This window comes from Mustelus asterias, chromosome 2 (assembly GCF_964213995.1).
Source record: "Mustelus asterias chromosome 2, sMusAst1.hap1.1, whole genome shotgun sequence".
Taxonomy (NCBI): Eukaryota; Metazoa; Chordata; class Chondrichthyes; order Carcharhiniformes; family Triakidae; genus Mustelus; species Mustelus asterias.
Genome location: NC_135802.1, coordinates 14,982,830 through 15,008,539, shown reverse-complemented (window position 1 = coordinate 15,008,539; position 25,710 = coordinate 14,982,830). Strand labels below are relative to the sequence as shown.

The 25,710-nt window shown below is 48.4% G+C and overlaps 1 protein-coding gene across 1 annotated transcript in view; it reads left to right on the top strand.

Annotated features, from left to right (window-relative positions):
- The window catches only part of scn5lab (sodium channel, voltage gated, type V-like, alpha b), a 197,793-nt gene that overhangs the window by 37,870 nt on the left and 134,213 nt on the right, over window positions 1-25,710 (top strand). Inside the window, exon 11 of the mRNA XM_078231635.1 lies at window positions 11,684-11,819. Within this exon, the coding sequence (XP_078087761.1) occupies window positions 11,684-11,819 (136 nt within the window). The remainder of the gene's footprint in view (window positions 1-11,683; window positions 11,820-25,710) is intronic.

Genomic DNA, 25,710 nt, shown 5'->3' with positions numbered 1-25,710 from the left:
CGCAACTTGTGGGCCGAAGGGCCTGTTTGTGCTGTGGCTTTCTATGTTCTATGTTCTATGATTGATTCTGCCTATCTTTTTGAGATGCCTAATGTGATCAGCCATTCATTCCCTGGTGCTGTGAGGCAGCAGTGCTAACCACTGTGCCACCATGCCACCCATAAATGACACATTTATTTGGACATTGTAGAAGCCAATTAATTTTAACAGGCCTATTTAGTTTTTCTTTTAAGAATCCATAAAACTTCTTCCCCCACTAAATAGCCTTGAAAATAGATGGACTGGGAGGAGCAGGATTTGGGACTGGTTGTCTAGGTAATGCAGTACTGGCGCTATGGAAACTGCTGCTTACTTCATGATGCCATCTGTAGAATGTTCCATTGTCTGGGACAGATTCGGGGGGGTGTGGGTGTGGTGTCGGGAAGTTTGAGGCTGTTGGACTGATCCGGTGTCCAAAAGATGAACAGGTTGCTAGGTAATGGAAGGTTAATACAAGAAAAACCACCACAGGTCATGCATGAAGAAAGACGAAAAGGAAACAAGTTGTATTCATGTTTAAAATCAATGCATATTGGCACTCAGGTGGAAACTTAACAGCTATGTGGTGAGAATTAAAATGGGGTAATCAGAAAACCAGGCCCAGGATGCATTCCAAGCACTGTGGGATTGAAATGAATTCCCCGTGAAACATCAGAACTCTTGGGAAAAGGAGAAGAGCCACTAGTGGTGTTAGGTTTGGATAATATGACAAGCCCTGCTTAAGACTAGAACTTTTGTTCCAGAATGTGGGCAATGGAATCAAACGCCAGTTATTTATAAAGGTTGGAGTGGTCCCGGATGTCGAGGCTTTTCTAGATTCATAGATGCTTATAGCACAGAAGGCCATTCAGCCCATCGTGTCCATGCCAGTCAACCAAGATCTGACTCCACTAATTCCATTTTCCAGCTCTTGGCCCATAGCCCCAGAGGTTACAGCAGCAGAAGAGAATATCTTCTTGGATGTTATGAGGGTTGTGACTCAGCCACCCTTTCACACAGTGAATTTGAAACTCCTACCACCTTCTGGGTGGAAAAAGTTTCTCCTCAACTCCCCTCTTCGCCTCTACCACTCACCTCAAATTTCTATCCCTTGGTTATTGACCCCTCTGCCCTGATTACCCTATTCACCCGGTCTACCCTGTCTACCCTATCCACCCTGTCTACCCTATCCGCCCTGTCTACCCTATCCACCCTGTCTACCCTGTCTACCCTATCCACCCTGTCTACCCTATCCACCCTGTCTACCCTATCCACCCTGTCTACCCTATCCACCCTGTCTACCCTATCCACCCTGTCTACCCTATCCACCCTGTCTACCCTATCCACCCTGTCTACCCTATCCACCCTGTCTACCCTATCCACTCTGTCTACCCTATCCGCCCTGTCTACCCTATCCACCCGGTCTACCCTGTCCACCCTGTCTACCCTATCCACCCGGTCTACCCTGTCTACCCTATCCACCCTGTCTACCCTATCCACCCGGTCTACCCTGTCTACCCTATCCACCCTGTCTACCCTATCCGCCCTGTCTACCCTGTCTACCCTATCCACCCTGTCTACCCTATCCACCCTGTCTACCCTATCCACCCTGTCTACCCTATCCGCCCTGTCTACCCTATCCGCCCTGTCTACCCTATCCGCCCTGTCTACCCTATCCACCCTGTCTACCCTATCCACCCTGTCTACCCTATCCGCCCTGTCTACCCTGTCTACCCTATCCACCCTGTCTACCCTATCCACCCTGTCTACCCTATCCACCCTGTCTACCCTGTCCGCCCTGTCTACCCTATCCACCCTGTCTCCCCTATCCACCCTGTCTACCCTATCCGCCCTGTCTACCCTAACCGCCCTGTCTACCCTATCCACCCAGTCTACCCTATCCGCCCTGTCTACCCTATCCGCCCTGTCTACCCTATCCGCCCTGTCTACCCTATCCACCCTGTCTACCCTATCCACCCTGTCTACCCTATCCGCCCTGTCTACCCTATCCACCCTGTCTACCCTATCCACCCTGTCTACCCTATCCGCCCTGTCGACCCTATCCGCCCTGTCTACCCTATCCACCCTGTCTACCCTATCCGCCCTGTCGACCCTATCCACCCTGTCTACCCTATCCGCCCTGTCTACCCTATCCACCCTGTCTACCCTATCCACCCTGTCTACCCTATCCGCCCTGTCGACCCTATCCACCCTGTCTACCCTATCCACCCTGTCTACCCTATCCGCCCTGTCGACCCTATCCACCCTGTCTACCCTATCCGCCCTGTCTACCCTATCCACCCTGTCTACCCTATCCACCCTGTCTACCCTATCCGCCCTGTCTACCCTATCCGCCCTGTCTACCCTATCTGTCCTGTCTACCCTATCCACCCTGTCGACCCTATCCACCCTGTCTACCCTATCCGCCCTGTCTACCCTATCCGTCCTGTCTACCCTATCCACCCTGTCTACCCTATCCGCCCTGTCTACCCTATCCGCCCTGTCTACCCTATCCGCCCTGTCTACCCTATCCGTCCTGTCTACCCTATCCACCCTGTCGACCCTATCCGCCCTGTCTACCCTATCCGCCCTGTCTACCCTGTCTACCCTATCCACCCTGTCTACCCTATCCACCCTGTGTACACTGTGCACCCTGTCTACCCTATCCGCCCTGTCTACCCTATCCGCCCTGTCTACCCTATCCACCCTGTCTACCCTATCCGCCCTGTCGACCCTATCCACCCTGTCGACCCTATCCACCTCATCTACCCTATCCACGCTGTCTACCCTATCCACCCTGTCTACCCTATCCACCCTGTCCACCCTATCCGCCCTGTCTACCCTATCCACCCTGTCTACCCCATCCACCCTGTCTACCCTATCCGCCCTGTCTACCCTATCTGCCCTGCTTACCCTATCCACGCTGTCTACCCTATCCGCCCTGTCTACCCTATCCGCCCTGTCTACCCTTTCCACCCTGTCTACCCTATCCACCCTGTCTACCCTATCCACCCTGTCTACCCTATCCGCCCTGTCGACCCTATCCTCCCTGTCGACCCTATCCACCCCATCTACCCTATCCACGCTGTCTACCCTATCTGCCCTGCTTACCCTGTCCTCGCTGTCTACCCTATCCACCCTGTGTACCCTGTCTACCCTGTGTACCCTGTCTACCCTGTGTACCCTGTCTACCCTGTGTACCCTGTCTACCCTATCCACCCTGTCTACCCCGTGCACCCTGTCTACCCTGTGCACCCTGTCTACCCTGTGCACCCTGTCTACCCTATCCACCCTGTGTACCCTACCCACCCTGAATAACCTATCCACCCTGTCTACCCTGTCCACCTTGTCTACCCTATCCACCCTTGTCTACCCTATCCACCCTGTCTACCCTATCCGCCCTGTCTACCCTATCCACCCTGTCTACCCTATCCGCCCTGTCTACCCTGGTTGACCTGGTTGACGAGGGAAGGGCCGTGGATGTCGTCTATATGGACTTTAGTAAAGCGTTTGACAAAGTCCTTCATGGTAGGTTGGTGCAAAAAGTTGGATCTCATGGGATAAAGGGGGAGGTGGCTAGATGGGTGGAGAACTGGCTTGGTCACAGAACAGTAAGAAGTCTCACAACACCAGGTTAAAGTCCAACCGGTTTATTTGGTAGCAAATACCATAAGCTTTCGGAGCACAGCTCCTTCGTCAGATGGAGTGGATATCTGGACATCTGACGAAGGAGCTGTGCTCCGAAAGCTTATGGTATTTGCTACCAAATAAACCTGTTGGACTTTAACCTGGTGTTGTGAGACTTCTTACTGTGCTTACCCCAGTCCAACGCCGGCATCTCCACATCTTGGTCACAGAAGACAGAGGGTGGTAGTGGAAGGGTCTTTTACCGGCTGGATACCTGTGACTAGTGGTGTTCCGCAGGGCTCTGTATTGGGACCTCTGCTGTTTTTAATTCAATAAACGATCTGGAAGAAGGTGTAACAGGGGTGATCAGTAAGTTTGCGGATGACACAAAAATGGCTGGACTTGCAGATAGTGAGGAACATTGTCAGAGGCTACAGAAGGATATAGATAGGCTGGAAATTTGGGCAAAGAAATGGCAGATGGAGTTCCATCCTGATAAATGCGAAGTGATGCATTTTGGTAGAAATAATGTAGGGAGGAGCTATATGATAAATGGCAGAACCATAAAGGGTGTAGATACGCAGAGGGACCTGGGTGTGCAAGTCCACAGATCCTTGAAGGTGACATCACAGGTGGAGAAGGTAGTGAATAAGGCAGATGGCATGCTTGCCATTATAGGATGGGGCATAGAGTATAAAAGTTGGGGTCTGATGTTGCAGTTGTATAGAACGTTGGTTCGGCCGCATTTGGAATACTGCGCCCAGTTCTGGTCGCCACACTACCAGAAGGACGTGGAGGCTTTGGAGAGAGTACAGAGGAGGTTTACCAGGATGTTGCCTGGTATGGAAGGGCTTAGTTATGAGGAGAGATTGGGTAAACTGGGGTTGTTCTCACTGGAAAGACGGAGGATGAGGGGTGACCAAATAGAGGTGTATAAAATTATGAAAGGCATAGATAGGGTGAACGGTGGGAATCTTTTTCCCAGGTCGGTGGTGACGTTCACGACGGGTCATAGGTTCAAGGTGAAGGGGGGGAGGTTTAACATGGATATCAGAAGGACGTATTTTACACAGAGGGTGGTGGGGGCCTGGAATGCGCTGCCGGGCAAGGTGGTGGAGGCAGACACACTGGGAACGTTTAAGACTTATCTAGATAGCCACATGAACAGAGTGGGAATGGAGGGATACAAAAGAATGGTCTTGTTTGGACCAGAGAGCGACGCAGGCTTGGAGGGCCAAAGGGCCTGTTCTTGTGCTCTATTGTTCTTTGTTCTTTGTACCCTATCCGCCCTGTCTACCCTATCTGCGCTGCCTACCCTATCCGCCCTGTCTACCATATCCAGATCTCTCCTACCCCCACCTTTGACCCAGCAAAGCTAAAGGGCGCCACCTGCAGTTCAGATGATTCCCTGGCTCCTCCAATGGGAGTCATGATGGTGTGGCTTTTGCTACCAAATAAACCAGTTGGACTTTCACCTGGTGTTGTTAAACTTCTTACTGTCCTTGAATGGGAAGCAGTCCAGCTCTTGTGAAGCGAGGGACCACCCTGTCATGTCCCAATGATAAATAACGATCGATGGAAAAGAAAGACCTGCTTTTAAAAAGTGACTTTTAAAACCACAGCATGCCCCAAAGGGCTTTCCAGCTCCTGAAGTACTGATGTAAATGCAGTAATTCTTGTCATATGGCAACACAGGACAGGAATAGGCCATTTATCCCCTTGGGCCATCCACATTCCCCTTCTCCAAACCCGCAATCAGGCACAGATTAGTACATGAGATCGAGAGGGGCGAAGTCACGGAAGGAATGGAAAAGAGGAATGGGAATTTTAAAATTAAAGCATTGCTAGACAGAGTGGGGGGTGGAGGTGGGGAGGGGGGGGGGGGGAAACAGTGTATTAGAACAAAGAACAAAGAAAATTACAGCACAGTGACAGGCCCTTCCGCTCTCCAAGGCTGCACCGACCATGCTGCCCGACTGAACTAAAACCCCCTATCCTTCCAGGGACCATATCCCTCCATTCCCATCCCATTCATGCATTTGTCAAGATGCCCCTTAAAAGTCACTATCGTATCCGCTTCCACTACCTCTCCCGGCAGCGAGTTCCAGGCACCCACCACCTTCTGTGTAAAAGACTTGCCTCGTACATCTCCTTTAAACCTTGCCCCTTGCACCATAAATGCCCCCGAGTAATTGACACTTCCACCCTGGGAAAAATCTTCTGACTATCCACTCTGTCCATGTCCCCCATAACCTTGTAGACTCATTATAGAAGCCCTACAGTGCAGAAGGAGGACACTTGGCCCATCAAGTCTGCACCGACCACAATCTCACCAACCTATCCCCATAACCCCACTTATCCACCCTGCCTGTACCCCTGACACTAAGGGGCAATTTACTGTGGCCAATCAACCTAACCCACACATCTTTGGACTGTTATGGATCAGAGAGGTGATGGGTGAATGGGAGTTGCTGCCAATCAGGATCAGGTCAGCAGAGGTTTGGATGAGCTCGTGTTTATGGGAGGGTGCCCAGGAATAACATTGGACTGATCAAGTCTAGAGATAGCAAATGCATTCATAATGGATTAATTTCAGATCATTGCCAGGTGACCGGGGGTATGATGTTGGGTGCAAATAAAGAAGAATTATTTCTTACACAATGAGTAGTTATGCTCCGGAACATGTTATCCAGAGTCGCTGGAAGAATATTCAATAGTAACTTCCAAAGCGGAATTGGATAAATACTTGAAAAGGGAATTTTCTGTTTCGGGAAAGAGCAAGAGAGTGGAATTAATTGGAACACTCCTTCAAAGAGCTTGAATTGCCATCATGGGCAGAATGGCCTAGTTTTGCTTGAGATGGTCTGTCATATGAGGAGAGACTAATCTCGGTTAGGATAGTATTCATTGAAGTTTAGAACAGTGAGAGGGGATCTCATAGAAACTTATAAAATTCTAACAGGGTTAGACAGGGTAGATTCAGAAAGTATGTTCCCAATGGTGGGGGAGACCAGAACTAGGGGTTTAGTTTGAGGATAAGGGGTAAAGCTTTTAGAACTGAGGTGAGGAGAAATTTCTTCACCCAGAGGGTGGCGAATGTGTGGAATTCACTACCACAGAATGTAGTTAAGGCCAAAACATTATGTGATTTCAAGAAGAAATTAGATATAACTCTTGAGGCTAAAGGGTTCAAGGGATATGGGGGAAAGAGGGGATCAGGGTATTGAATTCGATGATCAGCCATGAGCAAAATGAATGGCGGAGCAGGCTCGAAGGGCCGAATGGCCTACTCCTGCTTCTAGTTTCTATGTTTCTACGTTTCTATGATTCTATGATTCTGTATCCCGGGATTATCATAGATCAACTCTTCAGTGCGCTAATCCTAATTAGTTCCCGTTTAAAATATTCCGTCCGTCTGAGCTAGGCAAACATTCTCTCTGAGAAGGGAATCCCACTTCTACCTCTGGGCGAGATTGACAAACTTGCTGCCTGGGAATTAGGAAGGTAAAAACTGCATCCTACCCCCCCTCCCCACGGCTCTGTGTCAAGGGGTTGCATTAGTAGCATAAAAACAAATTAGTCTGCATGAGTGTTGGAAATATTCTATATTCTCTGTAGGGCTTGCGGCAATTAAGGAAATCCGACCTTTTTTTAGAATGTGGAAAAATTCCAATTCGGGGAAGACAACAGTCACTTGGCCCAAACACAAGCTGAGCACAATCTGGGACTTCCCCTGCTAGTTTAATCTTCTGATGGAGTTTAAAGTTTATATATTAGTGTCACAAGTAGGATTACATTAACACTGCAATGAGGTTACTGTGAAAATCCCCTTGTCGCCACACTCCGGCGCCTCTTCGGGTACACTGAGGGAGAATTTAACATGGCCAATTTGGGGAGAATGCGCAGACTCCACACAGACAGTGACCCAAGGCCGGGAATTGAACCCGGGTCCCTGGCACTGTGAGGCAGCAGTGCTAACCACTGTGCCACCGTGCGGCCCTGGGTAAATATGTGGGGTTATGGGGATTGGGCAGGGGGTGGGCCTGGGTAAGATGCTCTGTCAGAGAGTCGGTGCAGACTCAATGGGCCAAATGGCCTCCTTCAGCATTGTAGGGATTCTGTGAAACCCTGTTAGACCTTTGTCATGTCACTTCCCACTATTTCCTAGAGAAAAGAGCTGTCTTCTGGTCTGGTATTATCCTTGCAAATGATGCCATTGCCACCATGGAGGGGAGGTGATGGTGTCGCGGTATTATCACTGGACTATTAACCCAGAGACCCAGGGTAACCGCTGTGCCAAGGTCCAAAAACTCCACAGACCTGCAAAGTAATGAAGTAAAATAAAACCCTTCACAATATTTGTTGCGTCTCATTCCATCAGCTGGAGCAACATTGAGGCTGGTGCAGCCTACACCAGTCTGGTCATTTCTGACCGGATTCGTCTCTTTCAATCGGAATCAAAAATGATCCAACTCCCATTTCCAGGAATAATTCATCTCATGTCACAACAGTTTTTAGCCAATGGCACGAATCAGTATTTCTAAGTGTGAGATGAAGGGAGTGAAGAAACCGTACGGTAATCTGTGATTATTTCAAACCATTATTCTTCATTCAAAAACGCGTCCTTTCGACTTTAGCGGCTCTTTGGTGAAAGTGGTTTTTAAAAGGAGAGAGTTTGCTTTTTGAGTTAAGGAAGAGCTCAAACTCGAGGGCGGCACAGTTGCACAGTGGTTAGCACTGCTGCCTCACAGCGCCAGGGACCCGCGTTCAATTCCCGGCTCGGGTCACTGTCTGTGCAGAGTCTGCACGTTCTCCCCGTGTCTGCGTGGGTTTCCTCCGGGTGCTCCAGTTTCCTCCCACAGTCCGAAGGATGTGCTGGTTCATAGAATCATACAGTGCAGAAGGAGGCCATTCAGCCCATTGAGTCTGCACCAACCACAATTCCACCCAGGCCACATCCTCATAACTCTCTGCATTTGCCCTAGCTCGTCCCCCTGACACTTAGGGGCAATTTAGAATGGCTAATCCGCCTAACCCACACATCTCGGAAACCCCCTGGGTTTGCATTGGCCATGCTAAGTTGACCCTTTGTATCAGGGGGATGAGCAGGATTTACAGGGATAGGACCTGGATGGGAATGTTGTCGGTGTGGGCTCGGTGGGCTGAATGGTCTCCTTCGTACTGTAGGGATTCTATGATTCTATTTAAGATGGAACCCATCTTGCATTGCAGATTACAGCTCAGGAGATCATGGAATGAGGAGACCATGCAGTCCACTATATACTTCACTGTACCTACTGTTACCAGGGACATCTATTTGGCTCTGACTAATTCCATTCAATTCCCTCAGTCAGTAGTTGTTTTAAGGGGATACTGATCATCAACCTGTTTTTTTCTGGCACCGTCCTTCCCAGTGCTTCAGAATTCCATGATTTAGGTGCAGACATTAAGCCAAGCCCAGCCACCAATGGGAATACTCGCTCTCTGGCTCCAGGCTGCAGAAAGGGATATTGATTAATTGCTTAAACAGCTCATTAAGAATGTCTGTGATACCAGATACAAGCAGCATTTCACCCTTGTGGGACTGACCAGTTAAACAGCAAATATACTCATTCTTCCCAGCTTGGTGCGTTTATTGGAGCAAGAGGAGATTTAGACACGCTTCTGATCTGGTGTCCTGCCCAGTCAATTCGGGCAGCTGTTAGAATCATAGAATCCTACAGTGCAGAAGGAGGCCATTCAGCCCATCAAGTCTGCACCAACAACAATCCCACCCAGGCCCTACCCCCTTAACCCCACATATTTACCCTGCTAATCACCCTGACACAATGGTCAATTTAGCATGGCCATTCCACCTAACTTGCACATTTTGTGCTCCGGTTTCCTCCCACAGTCCAAAAGACGTGCTGGTTATCTGAATTGGCCATGCTAAATTCTCCCTCAGTGTACCCGCGCAGGCGCCGGAGTGTGGCGACCAGGAGATTTTCACAGTAACTTCATTGCAGTGTTAATGTAGAGTAAAGTAAAGTTTATTTATTAGTCACAAGTAGGCTTACATTAACACTGCAATAAAAACATAAGAACATAAGAACTAGGAGCAGGAGTAGCCGGGATCCCTGGAGAGGGAGCACGCAGTGTCCGAGGGCACCATTAACATATTCCGTGCCCGCTGGGCACCTCAGGGGATGGGGTGTATTATCAACCCCTTTAATCACATTTTAATTTGACGTTTAAATTTTCCTTTCTACTTCGTCCTTTGTTTTGGGCGGTTCCCCTCCTTTTGGGAGCTGTCCCTTTTAATTTGCCCCTGAGTTAATTTGATTTAGTTTATTTGGTTGGTCAATAAGATTGACAGGGCTGAGGGCAGGAGAGGTTAAACGATGATAGAATTGGTGGTGTAAGGCCAAAGGTCGTAGTGGGACAAGTGAAGAAATGAAAGAGGTGTCCAGAGCAGGTGTGAATGGCCAGATTACAACCACCTAAACATAAAATGGAGGAAACAGGAGAGAAGCAAAAGGGAAAGCAAACCAGTGGAGAAACATGAAACAAAGTGGAAGCAGAGGTTATGATCCAATTCTGAACTGAATGCTGAGTCCAGAAGACTGCAAAAATGCCCAGTTTAAAGACGAGCTTGCATCTTGCTTCATTGGCACATGAGCAAACCAAGGACAGAAAGGTCAGTCTGAGAGCAGGACAGAGAATTAAAATGACAAGTGATTGGAAGCCCAGGAACTGAACGGAAGTGTTTGGTGTAGTGGGCGGCACGGTGGCACAGTGGTTAGAACTGCAGCCTCACAGCACCAAGGACCCGGGTTCAATTCCCGGCTTAGGTGCGGAGTCTGCACGTTCTCCCCGTGTCTGCGTGGGTTTCCTCCCCGTTCTCTAGTTTCCTCCCACACTTCATAGATGTGCAGATTAGGTGGATTGGCCATGCTAGATTGCCCTTTAGTGTCAGGGGGACTAGCTAGGGTGAATGCGTGATGTTATGGGGATGGGCCCTGGGTGGGATTGTGGTCGGGTGCAGACTCGATGGGCCAAATGGACTCCTTCTGCACTGTAGGATTCTATGATTCTGTGATCACCCAGGTCTTGGTTTGGGTCTCTCTGATGTAGAGGAGATCTCAGCATGTGGAACTAATTCAGTAATTTAAATTGAAAGAATTAAGATGCAGGGAATAGAGGGATACGGACCATGTGGAGGCAAAAGATCTTTAGTTTAGAACGGCGTCATGTGTCGGCACAGGCTTGGTGGGCCGTAGGGCCTGTTCCTGTGCTGTACAGTTCTTTGTCCTTTTAAGTACACGTATATCGCTGCTTCATCCAAAAGGAACATCTGGAGCTTTCAAACTGTGGTGGGAGAGGAGGTGAAAGGACAGGTGTTGCATCGAAAGTTGCTATGGAGAGGGGAAGGGGTGATTAAGGAATGGCCCTGGATATCACGGACAGCACAGTGACACAGTAGTTAACACTGATGCCTCACAGCACCAGGGATCCGCGTTCGATTCCAGGTTCAGGTCACTGTCTGTGTGGAGTTTGCACCTTCTCCCCATGTCTTCATGGGTTTCCTCCGGGTGCTCCGGTTTCCTCCCACACTGCAAATATGTGCGGGTTACGTTGAATGGCTATGCTAAATTGACCCTTCGTGTCAGAGGGACCAAGGTTACATGAGGTTAAAGGGATAGGGTCAGGGTGGGATTGTTGTTGGTGCAGGCTCGATGGGCTGAATGGCCTCCTTCTGCACTGGAGGGAATCTATGATGAAGAGAACATTCTTGTCAGAATGCTGATTCTGCCACATTCCTAAACTACTCAAACATAAAGAAGCACAGCATGTTTGAAGATGTTTAATGAGTGATAGATGTAGGCAAACATTCTTCCCAGTTGATGATTGACTGAAAGGTTAATGGCATCAACGATGGAGAAGTTATTCCAGGAAAAAGGCAGTTGTGCAGTATCCTGCTCCCGATGGGTTAAACAGGGAAGTTTTTGTGTGGTATTATCCTCCAGGCTTAACTCTGTTCTTTCTTCCCCCTGTGCAGTCTTCCCAGTCGGAGACCGAAATCAGTAAGAAACATTTGCTGACAGATCATCCTGCCTCTCTGGGCTACCTGGAAGAGATACATCAAAGAGAGCGGGCAGTCAGTGCAGCCAGTGTGCTTACCAATACCATGGAAGGTAAGACTCACACAGAGTGTCAGAATCACAACCACAAAGCACTCTCTGAGAGCCAGGGGGAAGTAGAAGGATGGTTTGCAAAGGATGTTACACTTAAGTCCTCTTCCCAGGTGCTAAGTTTCCCAATGGAGAAGACATTCCACCCCAAGTTCAAGCCACAGCATTGGTCCCACAGTGCACTGCACCAGGCTTTGTACAACATGGCCAAGCCATGTACACATTGTGCACCTCCTCCTGTGCCCCCCTGGTGGTCTATGGTGTTACTGGGGAAGGACACGACCTGCTCCTTTATTTGCTGCTAATTACAAACAATATCATCGCAAAAACACAACTCTGCCTGTCTCGTACTCAATTCAGGCTGGGAGGAAAGGAATAATGGGAGGCTCCAAGATTTGCTTCACTTTGCAATCCGACAGGCGCTAAACTCAAACACTGTTCTGCTTCAGAACTCAGATTGAATCAATCCGTATTGACACAGTTCAGACTGACACAGTTCAGACTGACGCAGTTCAGACTGACACAGTTCAGATTGACGCAGTTCAGACTGACTCAGTTCAGACTGACTCAGTTCAGACTGACTCAGTTCAGACTGACACAGTTCAGACTGACGCAGTTCAGACTGACTCAGTTCAGACTGACTCAGTTCAGACTGACTCAGTTCAGATTGACACAGTTCAGACTGACCCAGTTCAGACTGACTCAGTTCAGACTGACGCAGTTCAGACTGACCCAGTTCAGACTGACCCAGTTCAGACTGACGCAGTTCAGACTGACCCAGTTCAGACTGACCCAGTTCAGACTGACGCAGTTCAGATTGACACAGTTCAGATTGACGCAGTTCAGACTGACTCAGTTCAGACTGACTCAGTTCAAACTGACACAGTTCAGACTGACTCAGTTCAGACTGACTCAGTTCAGACTGACGCAGTTCAGACTGACACAGTTCAGATTGACGCAGTTCAGACTGACACAGTTCAGACTGACACAGTTCAGACTGACTCAGTTCAGACTGACTCAGTTCAGACTGACTCAGTTCAGATTGACACAGTTCAGACTGACCCAGTTCAGACTGACCCAGTTCAGACTGACACAGTTCAGACTATCGCAGTTCAGACTGACCCAGTTCAGACTGACTCAGTTCAGATTGACACAGTTCAGACTGACCCAGTTCAGACTGACACAGTTCAGACTATCGCAGTTCAGACTGACCCAGTTCAGACTGGCTCAGTTCAGATTGACACAGTTCAGACTGACCCAGTTCAGACTGACCCAGTTCAGACTGACACAGTTCAGATTGACCCAGTTCAGACTGACGCAGTTCAGACTGACTCAGTTCAGACTGACCCAGTTCAGTCTGACACAGTTCAGATTGACCCAGTTCAGACTGACACAGTTCAGACTGACCCAGTTCAGACTGACCCAGTTCAGACTGACACAGTTCAGACTGACACAGTTCAGATTGACCCAGTTCAGACTGACACAGTTCAGACTGACTCAGTTCAGATTGACACAGTTCAGACTGACCCAGTTCAGACTGACCCAGTTCAGACTGACTCAGTTCAGACTGACCCAGTTCAGATTGACCCAGTTCAGACTGACGCAGTTCAGACTGACGCAGTTCAGACTGACGCAGTTCAGACTGACGCAGTTCAGACTGACCCAGTTCAGACTGACCCAGTTCAGATTGACGCAGTTCAGACTGACACAGTTCAGACTGACGCAGTTCAGATTGACACAGTTCAGATTGACACAGTTCAGACTGACGCAGTTCTGATTGACGCAGTTCAGACTGACCCAGTTCAGACTGACCCAGTTCAGACTGACGCAGTTCAGACTGATTCAGTTCAGGCTGACGCAGTTCAGACTGACACAGTTCAGATTGACCCAGTTCAGACTGACACAGTTCAGACTGACCCAGTTCAGACTGACCCAGTTCAGACTGACACAGTTCAGACTGACACAGTTCAGATTGACCCAGTTCAGACTGACACAGTTCAGACTGACTCAGTTCAGATTGACGCAGTTCAGACTGACCCAGTTCAGACTGACGCAGTTCAGATTGACACAGTTCAGATTGACACAGTTCAGACTGACGCAGTTCTGATTGACGCAGTTCAGACTGACCCAGTTCAGACTGACCCAGTTCAGACTGACGCAGTTCAGACTGATTCAGTTCAGGCTGACGCAGTTCAGACTGACGCAGTTCAGACTGACGCAGTTCAGACTGATGCAGTTCAGATTGACGCAGTTCAGACTGACCCAGTTCAGACTGACGCAGTTCAGACTGATGCAGTTCAGATTGACGCAGTTCAGACTGATCCAGTTCAGACTGACCCAGTTCAGACTGACCCAGTTCAGATTGACACAGTTCAGACTGATCCAGTTCAGACTGACCCAGTTCAGACTGACCCAGTTCAGATTGACGCAGTTCAGATTGACACAGTTCAGATTGACGCAGTTCAGACTGACGCAGTTCAGACTGACCCAGTTCAGACTGACACAGTTCAGACTGACCCAGTTCAGACTGACCCAGTTCAGACTGACGCAGTTCAGACTGACCCAGTTCAGACTGACACAGTTCAGATTGACACAGTTCAGATTGACGCAGTTCAGACTGACGCAGTTCAGACTGACTCAGTTCAGACTGACGCAGTTCAGACTGACCCAGTTCAGACTGACACAGTTCAGACTGACCCAGTTCAGACTGACCCAGTTCAGACTGACGCAGTTCAGACTGACCCAGTTCAGACTGACCCAGTTCAGACTGACGCAGTTCAGACTGACGCAGTTCAGACTGACGCAGTTCAGACTGACGCAGTTCAGACTGACGCAGTTCAGACTGACCCAGTTCAGACTGACCCAGTTCAGACTGACGCAGTTCAGACTGACCCAGTTCAGACTGACCCAGTTCAGACTGACGCAGTTCAGACTGACGCAGTTCAGACTGACGCAGTTCAGACTGACACAGTTCAGACTGACCCAGTTCAGACTGACCCAGTTCAGACTGACGCAGTTCAGATTGACACAGTTCAGATTGACACAGTTCAGATTGACGCAGTTCAGACTGACGCAGTTCAGATTGACACAGTTCAGACTGACTCAGTTCAGACTGACGCAGTTCAGACTGACGCAGTTCAGACTGACGCAGTTCAGACTGACCCAGTTCAGACTGACCCAGTTCAGATTGACACAGTTCAGATTGACACAGTTCAGACTGACGCAGTTCAGACTGACTCAGTTCAGACTGACGCAGTTCAGATTGACACAGTTCAGACTGACACAGTTCAGACTGACGCAGTTCAGACTAAGGCAGTTCAGACTGACGCAGTTCAGACTGACGCAGTTCAGATTGACACAGTTCAGATTGACACAGTTCAGACTGATGCAGTTCAGATTGACGCAGTTCAGACTGATCCAGTTCAGACTGACCCAGTTCAGACTGACCCAGTTCAGACTGACGCAGTTCTGATTGACACAGTTCAGATTGACACAGTTCAGATTGACACAGTTCAGACTGACACAGTTCAGACTGACACAGTTCAGACTGACGCAGTTCAGACTGACCCAGTTCAGACTGACCCAGTTCAGACTGACCCAGTTCAGACTGATGCAGTTCAGACTGACGCAGTTCAGACTGACGCAGTTCAGACTGACGCAGTTCAGACTGACCCAGTTCAGACTGACCCAGTTCAGACTGACGCAGTTCAGATTGATGCAGTTCAGACTGACTCAGTTCAGACTGATGCAGTTCAGACTGACCCAGTTCAGACTGACGCAGTTCAGACTGACAGAGTTCAGACTGACGCAGTTCAGACTGACCCAGTTCAGACTGACGCAGTTCAGATTGACACAGTTCAGACTGACCCAGTTCAGACTGACCCAGTTCAGATTGACACAGTTCAGACTGACCCAGTTCAGATTGACGCAGTTCAGATTGACACAGTTCAGACTGACGCAGTTCAGACTGACGCAGTTCAGATTGACACAGTTCAGATTGACACAGTTCAGACTGACACAGTTCAGACTGACGCAGTTCAGACTGACTCAGTTCAGACTGACGCAGTTCAGACTGACCCAGTTCAGACTGACACAGTTCAGACTGACCCAGTTCAGACTGACCCAGTTCAGACTGACGCAGTTCAGACTGACCCAGTTCAGACTGACCCAGTTCAGACTGACGCAGTTCAGACTGACGCAGTTCAGACTGACGCAGTTCAGACTGACGCAGTTCAGACTGACGCAGTTCAGACTGACCCAGTTCAGACTGACCCAGTTCAGACTGACGCAGTTCAGACTGACCCAGTTCAGACTGACCCAGTTCAGACTGACGCAGTTCAGACTGACGCAGTTCAGACTGACGCAGTTCAGACTGACACAGTTCAGACTGACCCAGTTCAGACTGACCCAGTTCAGACTGACGCAGTTCAGATTGACACAGTTCAGATTGACACAGTTCAGATTGACGCAGTTCAGACTGACGCAGTTCAGATTGACACAGTTCAGACTGACTCAGTTCAGACTGACGCAGTTCAGACTGACGCAGTTCAGACTGACGCAGTTCAGACTGACCCAGTTCAGACTGACCCAGTTCAGATTGACACAGTTCAGATTGACACAGTTCAGACTGACGCAGTTCAGACTGACTCAGTTCAGACTGACGCAGTTCAGATTGACACAGTTCAGACTGACACAGTTCAGACTGACGCAGTTCAGACTAAGGCAGTTCAGACTGACGCAGTTCAGACTGACGCAGTTCAGATTGACACAGTTCAGATTGACACAGTTCAGACTGATGCAGTTCAGATTGACGCAGTTCAGACTGATCCAGTTCAGACTGACCCAGTTCAGACTGACCCAGTTCAGACTGACGCAGTTCTGATTGACACAGTTCAGATTGACACAGTTCAGATTGACACAGTTCAGACTGACACAGTTCAGACTGACGCAGTTCAGACTGACGCAGTTCAGACTGACCCAGTTCAGACTGACCCAGTTCAGACTGACCCAGTTCAGACTGATGCAGTTCAGACTGACGCAGTTCAGACTGACGCAGTTCAGACTGACGCAGTTCAGACTGACCCAGTTCAGACTGACCCAGTTCAGACTGACGCAGTTCAGATTGACACAGTTCAGACTGACTCAGTTCAGACTGATGCAGTTCAGACTGACCCAGTTCAGACTGACGCAGTTCAGACTGACAGAGTTCAGACTGACGCAGTTCAGACTGACCCAGTTCAGACTGACGCAGTTCAGATTGACACAGTTCAGACTGACCCAGTTCAGACTGACCCAGTTCAGATTGACACAGTTCAGACTGACCCAGTTCAGATTGACGCAGTTCAGATTGACGCAGTTCAGACTGACGCAGTTCAGACTGACGCAGTTCAGATTGACACAGTTCAGATTGACACAGTTCAGACTGACACAGTTCAGACTGACGCAGTTCAGACTAAGGCAGTTCAGACTGACGCAGTTCAGACTGACACAGTTCAGACTGACTCAGTTCAGACTGACTCAGTTCAGACTGACACAGTTCAGATTGACACAGTTCAGATTGACACAGTTCAGACTGACGCAGTTCAGACTGACGCAGTTCAGACTGACTCAGTTCAGACTGACTCAGTTCAGACTGACTCAGTTCAGACTGACCCAGTTCAGACTGACCCAGTTCAGACTGACCCAGTTCAGACTGACTCAGTTCAGACTGACCCAGTTCAGACTGACGCAGTTCAGACTGACCCAGTTCAGACTGACTCAGTTCAGACTGGCTCAGTTCAGACTGACGCAGTTCAGATTGACGCAGTTCAGATTGACGCAGTTCAGATTGACGCAGTTCAGACTGACGCAGTTCAGACTGACGCAGTTCAGACTGACTCAGTTCAGACTGACTCAGTTCAGACTGACTCAGTTCAGACTGACACAGTTCAGACTGATGCAGTTCAGACTGACGCAGTTCAGACTGATACAGTTCAGACTGACGCAGTTCAGACTGACGCAGTTCAGACTGACACAGTTCAGACTGACGCAGTTCAGACTGATACAGTTCAGACTGACGCAGTTCAGACTGACGCAGTTCAGACTGACGCAGTTCAGACTGACGCAGTTCAGACTGACACAGTTCAGACTGATACAGTTCAGACTGACGCAGTTCAGACTGACGCAGTTCAGACTGACGCAGTTCAGACTGACACAGTTCAGACTGACGCAGTTCAGACTGATACAGTTCAGACTGACGCAGTTCAGACTGACGCAGTTCAGACTGACGCAGTTCAGATTGACCCCATTTGGATTGACAGCTTAGATCCACTCAGTCCAGTTTGGCACAGGATGCATTCGCTCAATACAATATGTCAGAATACAGATTGTCTCAATTCAAATTAGCACATCTATTTTAGAGTCCGACCTTGTTGAAGACCTCATGTTCCTGCATGGGTTACGGAACAGCTAAATCTGAATCAGATTTCCTTGTGCTACAGTCTGAGTGTATCATTTCCAGCTGAAATGACCCATGCCTTGGTCCTTACCTGGCGCAGAAACATACCTGTGTCTGGAAGGTGGGTGAGGCTCTGCACACCATTGGGCTTGACTGGAATCACCCCTCACATGCTCAGACAGCCTGCTGGAGAGTGGCTGGGTGTCAGGGCATACATGTCAGCCTTTGGAACTGCACACAGAATAATTCACCAATATTAAGTGTAACGTAAGGCAGAGAAACACAGTGGGTGCCATAAACAGTTAAAAAGATACTGGTTGATAATCAGCAAAAATGTATCAGAGCAGTGTCTAACTTTACCCGAATTATTCACAATTGTGTTTGCTTTAAAGAAAGGGTTGGTACAATTCTCTCTTTGGACTCTACAGCCATCTAGCTACAGTTCTGTGCTGATGCAGAGCTTATTGAATAAAAGCTGGGTGCCTGTGAATGGTGTGGGAATAGTGGAGGCACTGGATGAGAACTCAGGGTGCTGTCACCTGGCACTTCAGATGATTTGATTTGAATTTGATTTGATTTATTATTGTCACATGTATTAGCATACAGTGAAAAGTATTGCTTCTTGCGCGCTATACAGACAAAGCATACCGTACATAGAGAAGGAAAGGAGAGAGTGCAGAATGTAGTGTTACAGTCATAGCTAGGGTGTAGAGAAAGATCAACTTAGTGCAAGGTAAGTCCATTCAGAAGTCTGATGGCAGCAGGGAAGAAGCTGTTCTTGAGTCGGTTGGTACGTGACCTCAGACTTTTGTACCTTTTTCCCGACGGAAGAAGGTGGAAGAGAGAATGTCCGGGGTGCGTGGGGTCCTTGATTATGCTGGCTGCTTTTCCGAGGCAGTGGCAAGTGTAGACAGAGTCAATGGATGGGAGGCTGGTTTGCGTGATGGACTGGGCTACATTCATGACCTTTTGTCGTTTCTTGTGGTCTTGGGCACAGCAGGAGCCATGCCAAGCTGTGATACAACCAGAAAGAATGCTTTCTATGGTGCATCTGTAAAAGTTGGTGAGAGTCGTGGCTGACATGTCAAATTTCCTTAGTCTCCTGAGAAAGTAGAGGCGTTGATAAGCCAGTGAGGAGTATCAAACTGCTGAACTCTGCATCACGACAGTGGAGTCAGTTTGTTCTGATGGGATTGATTGGCAGCTCATAATACTCATGCACGACTATATTTGAAAAACCAGCAAAGCCTTGCCAGCAAGTGTAGTGCGCGACATTGCTGCCAGTCCAACAGATTTGATTAATTTTTAGGTCAATAGAGTTAATGGTCCCGAAAGTATTTGCCTGGCCTTTAAAGATACAGTGAGCTGCCACTTGTTCTCTTGCTCAGGCTTATCCTGGTCCGTGTATCATTCCTGAAAGGTTCAGCTGCCACTAAGAGGTCTGGGTGTCAAGCAAACACCTCCAGGAGTTAGCAGCTTCGAAAGGATTTGCACAAAGTTCGGAAGATAACAAAGTGCAAGCTATATTGGGATCGACTGACACTCTCTGCTCCATAGCCCGCAACTGGAGCTGGGTTTCTGCATGGAACACTGTAAACATTGAATAAAAGATGGGTGACTTACAGAGAGCATCTACATGGTACAGAAACATAGAACACAGAACAGCACAGCACAGGAACAGGCCCTTCGGCCCACAACGCCTACTTAAACTAGTCCCTTCTGCCTGCCCTTGGTTCATATCCCTCTATTTCTTGTATATTCATAGAATCCCTACGGTACAGAAGGAGGTCATTTGGCCCATCGAGTCTGTACCAACCAAAATCCCACCCAGGCCCTATTCCCATAGCCCTCATTTACCCTGCTAATCCCCCTGACACTTAGGGTCAATTTATCATGCCCAATCAACCTAACCCGCACATCCTTGGAGTGCGGGAGGAAACCGGAGCACCCGGAGGAAACTCACGCAGACACGGGGAGAATGTGAAAACTCCACACAGACAGTGACCCGAGCCGGGAATTGAACCTGGGTCCCTGGCGTTGTGAGGCAGCAGTGCTAACCCACTGTGCCACCGTGCCGAGTGCTTATCTAAAAGCCCCTTAAACACCCTTATCGTATCTAACTGCACCATCATCCCTGGCACCGTGTTCCAGATACCTAAAAACTTGCCCCTCACACTCCTTTGAGCTTTCTCCCTCGTACTTAACTGCATGCACGTTAAGTGCATATTGAAAGGTCTGATGGGAACACATGTCATGACATTATTACTCGACACTTCATTTATCAGAAAGAAATCACAGGAGCTAATGAACCCTTGGTCTTTATGTCCCACTTGCCCCTTTTCTCTCCTGAAAAAGTAAATCTAGATTAGCAGATCCAGGAAGCAAATATTCTAACTGGTGAACAGGAAATTTCATATTGTCATTAGGGAGTTTCTTCATGCAAAGGATTGGAATTAACTTTGAAATAGTGGAAGGGTGGGGTGCAAGGAATTGCCTCAGGGCTCCCCCCTGAGTTCATGCCCAAATTTCCACCAGAGTTTTGGCAGAATTTCCGAGGACGATTCACCCCCTCGGAGCTGTGTGGGAATCATTTGGGTGCTGTGGGTGTAGTTTTCTCTCTGTTAGCTGAGACAGACCAAAGGATGGAACGGTGGCACAATGGTTAGCACTGCTGCCTCACAGCGCCAGGGAGCCGGGTTCAATTCCCAGCTTGAGCCACTGCCTGTGCAGAGTCTGCACATTCTCCCCGTGTCTGCGTGGGTTTCCTCTGGGTGTTCCAGTTTCCTCCCGCAGTCCAAAGATGTGCAGGTTAGGTGGATTGGCCATGCTAATTTGCCCCTTTAGTGTCAGGGGAATTAGCAGGGTAAATACTTGGTGTTGTGGGGATAGGGCCTGGATGGAATTGTGGTCGGTGCAGGCTTAATGGGCCAAATGGCCTCCTTCTGCACTGTAGGGATTCTATTCTCTTCTATAACCCTCATCCTCACACATGAACTGGGCATGGGTCCAAGGTTCATAGCCCAAGCTGCCACCAATCTCGAAAAGGAAAGAACCTGTTTCCATTGGGTTTTTTAAGATCTCTTGACAGCAGGAGGTAGAAATTCGAGGGGTGAGGCGGGGTGGGTGGAATGCGCTGTGGAAAGGGAGAGTAAGAATTTGGGAGTTGGCCACTTAGTCCCAGTCCAACAAGTTCTGTTGCCATTCAGTGAGAGTATGGATGATCTGCAACCTAACTCCAAGCTGACCTGCCTTTGCCCTATATCGTTTCACACTTGGATAAGAAGAAGCTGTCAATCTCAACTTTGACATTTACATTTGATCTAACATTAATTGTCCTTTGTGGAAGAAAGTTCCAAACTTCTGCTGTCCTTTGCATGTAAGATATTACACGGATTAGATTTCCAATGACAGAATGAGTTAAAGGTAGGAGATGATATAATATTGACACAGTGAGGAAGAGCACAGATGCAAGGAAGAGAATTCCCTGCTTATGAAGAGGAAGAGAGAAACAATGCACAGGGGAACAATTGTTGATTCAATCAGGAAACAGATAAGGCAGAAACAGAGAAAGAATTTCAAATATAATCAAGGAGTCCTGGTTCAGAATTCTCTTAAGGTTAACTTTCAGGTTGACTTGGGGAGCCTACATGTGACTCCAGAGCCACAGCAATGTGGTTGACTCTTAACTCCCCTCAGGCAACTAGGGCTGGGCAATAAATGTTGGCCAGCCAGCGACGCCCATGTCCCATGAATGAATAAAACAAAAGTTAGGAAGGAAAATGCAATGTTCGCATTCATTTTGAGAGGACGAGAATACAAAAATGGGGGTGTACTGCTGAGGCTGTATAAGGCTCTGGTCAGACCACATTTGGAGTATTGTGAGCAATATTTGGCCCTGTATCTAAGGAAGTATGAGCTGGCCATGGAGAGGGTCCAGAGAAGGTTGACGAGAATGATCTCGGGAATGAAAAGCTTGACGTATGAGGAACATTTGATGACTCTGAGTCTGTACTCTGTTTCCATTAGTAGGAGAGACTCGGATCTGAGGGCACAGCCTCAGAGTAAAGGGACGACCCATTAGAACTGAGATGAGGAGGAATTTATTCAACCGGAGAGTGCTAAACCTGTGGAACTCTTTGCCACAGAAGGCTGTGGAGGCCAGGACATTGAGTTTCTTTAAGACAGAGATAGATAGGTTCTTGATTAATAAGGGGATCAGGGGTTATGGGGAAAAAGCAGGAGAATGGGGGATGAGAAACTTATCAGCCATGATTGAATGGCGGAGCAGACTTGATGGGCTGAATGGCCTAATTCTGCTCCTATATCTTACGGTCTTTGTTTGAAGATGAAGATTTTGAAAGCCCCTTTGACCTGTATTTTAATGGGAGTCCGTCAGCCACAATGTTGATGCAGATGTTGAAAAGTGGGTACCTGTCCAGGACGTAATCTCCGAGTGGGGGAAGTGACCCAGGTGTCTCTGTTTGGAACCCACTCACTACAATTTTACATTAACAACTCCAATTTCAAAGTTCGGAAGAACACCCCAAACCTGCAGGGGACAATCATAGAGCAGAATTTTCCTGTGAGCTCCAGTCTGCCAATGTTGGGACTAAGTGGGGGTGCTGAGATGTCACTGGGCAGCAGTGGGACCAGCACAAGAATATTCCCAGAGGCAGCCTCCTCACCGACCACCTCCAAACACATCATCCATTCAAGGAGCAGGCTCGATGGCCAATCCCATCACTTGTGGTTGGCAGGCAGGTGGGTGTGCCACCAATGCCGCCAGCCCACTCAGCTGGCAGCTCTGAACCTTTGGTGGCCCCAAATGGAGAGGTTTCCGCTGCTGAGAGCTGCTGGCAGTTGAAAGTAAATTTCAAAATGAAACGTCACTGGAATCAAGCAGGTAAAGTTTTTATTTTATTAGTCACAAGTAAGGCCATAAGACCACAAGACACAGGAGCAGAATTAGGCCACTCGGCCCATCGAGTCTGCTCCACCATTCAATCATGGCTGATATTTTTCTCATCCCCATTCTCCTGCCTTTTTCCCATAACCCCTGATCCCCTTATTAATCAAGAACCTATCTATCTCTGTCTTAAAGACACTCAATAACCCGGCCTCCACAGCCTTCTGCACCAAAGAGTTCCACAGATTCACCACTCTCTGGCTGAAGAAATTCCTCCTCATTTCTATTTTAAAGGATCGCCCCTTTAGCCTGAGGTTGTGCCCTCTGGTTCTAGTTTTTCTTACTAGTGGAAACATCCTCTCCACGTCCACTCTATCCAGACCTCGCAGTATCCTGTAAGTTTCAATAAAAACCACCCCCCTTATCCTTCTAAACTCGAATAAGTACAGATCCAGAGTCCTCAACCGTTCCTCATACGACAAGCTTTTCATTCCAGGGATCATTCTTATGAACCTCCTCTGGACCCTTTCCAAGCCCAGCACATCCTTCCTTAGATATGGGGTCCAAAACTGCTCACAATACTCCAAATGGGGTCTGACCAGAGCCTTATACAGCCTCAGAAGTACATCCCTGCTCTTGTATTCTAGAACCTTTCGACATTTGCCTTCCTAACTGCCGACTGAACCTGCACGTTAACCTTTAGAGAATCTTGAACAATGACTCCCAAGTCCCTTTGTGTTTCTGATTTCCTAAGCATTTTCCTATTTAGGAAATAGCCTATATGTCCATTCCTCCTTCCAAAGTGCATAACCTCACACTTTTCCACATTGTATTCCATCTGCCACTTCTTTGCCCACGCTCCTAATCTGTCCAAGTCCTTCTGCTTCCTTAATACTACCTGTCCCTCTACATATCTTTGTATCATCTGCAAACTTAGCAACAGTGCCTTCAGTTCCTTCCTCCAAATCGTTAATGTATATTGTGAAAAGTTGTGGTCCCAGCACTGACCCCTGAGGCACACCACTAGTCACCGGCTTACATTCACACTGCAATAAAGTTACTGTGAAAATCCCCTAGTCGCCACACTCTGCTGCCCATTCAGGTACACTAAAGGTCAGTTTAGCATGGCCAATTCACCTAATTGTGGAAGGAAACCAGAGCACCCGGAGGAAACCCACACAGACACGGGGAGAATGTGCAAACTCCAAACAGACAGTGACCCAAGCCCGGAATTGAACCCGGGTCCCTGGCGCTGTGAGGCAGCAGTGCTAACCACTGTGCCACCGTAGGCCCCTCCGATGGGAGGAAAATATTCTGGGTGACTGTAATGAAGAGCTTATGCAGACACAATGGACTCTCCTCATTTCTGTCACCTTCAATGGTTCCATGTCTCTTGAGTTTTCAAAAAAAACCAGAGAACTAATCGGAAGAGAGGAAAGCATGACATGGATTCCATCATCCACTGGCTTCTTCACATTTTGATGCAATTAATGTGAATGAATGGCATCAGTTGGTCAGTGTTTAGAATCGTAGAATCCTTACAGTGCAGAAACAGGCCACTGGGTCCATCGAGCCTGCACCGACAACAATCCCACCAATGCCCTATCCCCATAACACCACACATTTACCCTCTTAATCCCCTAGACACGAAGGGGCAACTTACCACTGCCAATCCACCTAACCCACACATCTTTGGACTGTGGCAGGAAACCAGAGCACCCGGAGGAAACCCATGCAGACACGGGGAGAACGTGCAGACTCTACACAGACAGTGACCCGAGGCCGGAATCGAACCCGGGTCCCTAGCGCTGTGAGGCAACAGTGCTAACCACTGTGCCACCGTGCTGCCCGTTTCTGCCGTCGAGTCATTTTGAGGATGAACTCGAGCCTGTTCCACTACTGAACGAGATGATGACTGATCTGCAGCCTTCTCCAACTATCTGATGCGGGTTCATGTCCCTAAATACTCGAGACGAACAATGTAATTAGGTGGGAGGAGGTTTGTGTTGAACATTGTTGTGGATTTGATTTTGATTTGATTTGATTTATTATTGTCACATGTATTAACATACAGTGAAAAGTATTGTTTCTTACGTGCTATACAGACAAAGCATACTGTTCATAGAGAAGGAAAGGAGAGAGTGCAGAATGGAATGTTACAGTCATAGCTAGGGTGTAGAGAAAGATCAACTTAATGCGAGGTAGGTCCACTCAAAAGTCTGATAGCAGCAGGGAAGAAGCTGTTCTTGAGTCGGTCGGTACGTGATCTCAGATCTTTTTCCCGACGGAAGAAGGTGGAAGAGAGAATGTCCGGGGTGCGTGGAGTCCTTGATTATGCTGGCTGCTTGTCCGAGGCAGTGGGAAGTGTAGACAGAGTCAGTGGATGGGAGGCTGGTTTGCGTGATGGACTGGACTTCGTTCAAGACCTTTTGTAGTTCTTTGTGGTCTTGGGCAGAGCAGGAGCCACAACCAAGCTGCGATACAACCAGAAAGAATGTTTTCTATGGCGCATCTGTAAAAATTGGTGAGAGTCATAGCTGACATGCTGAATT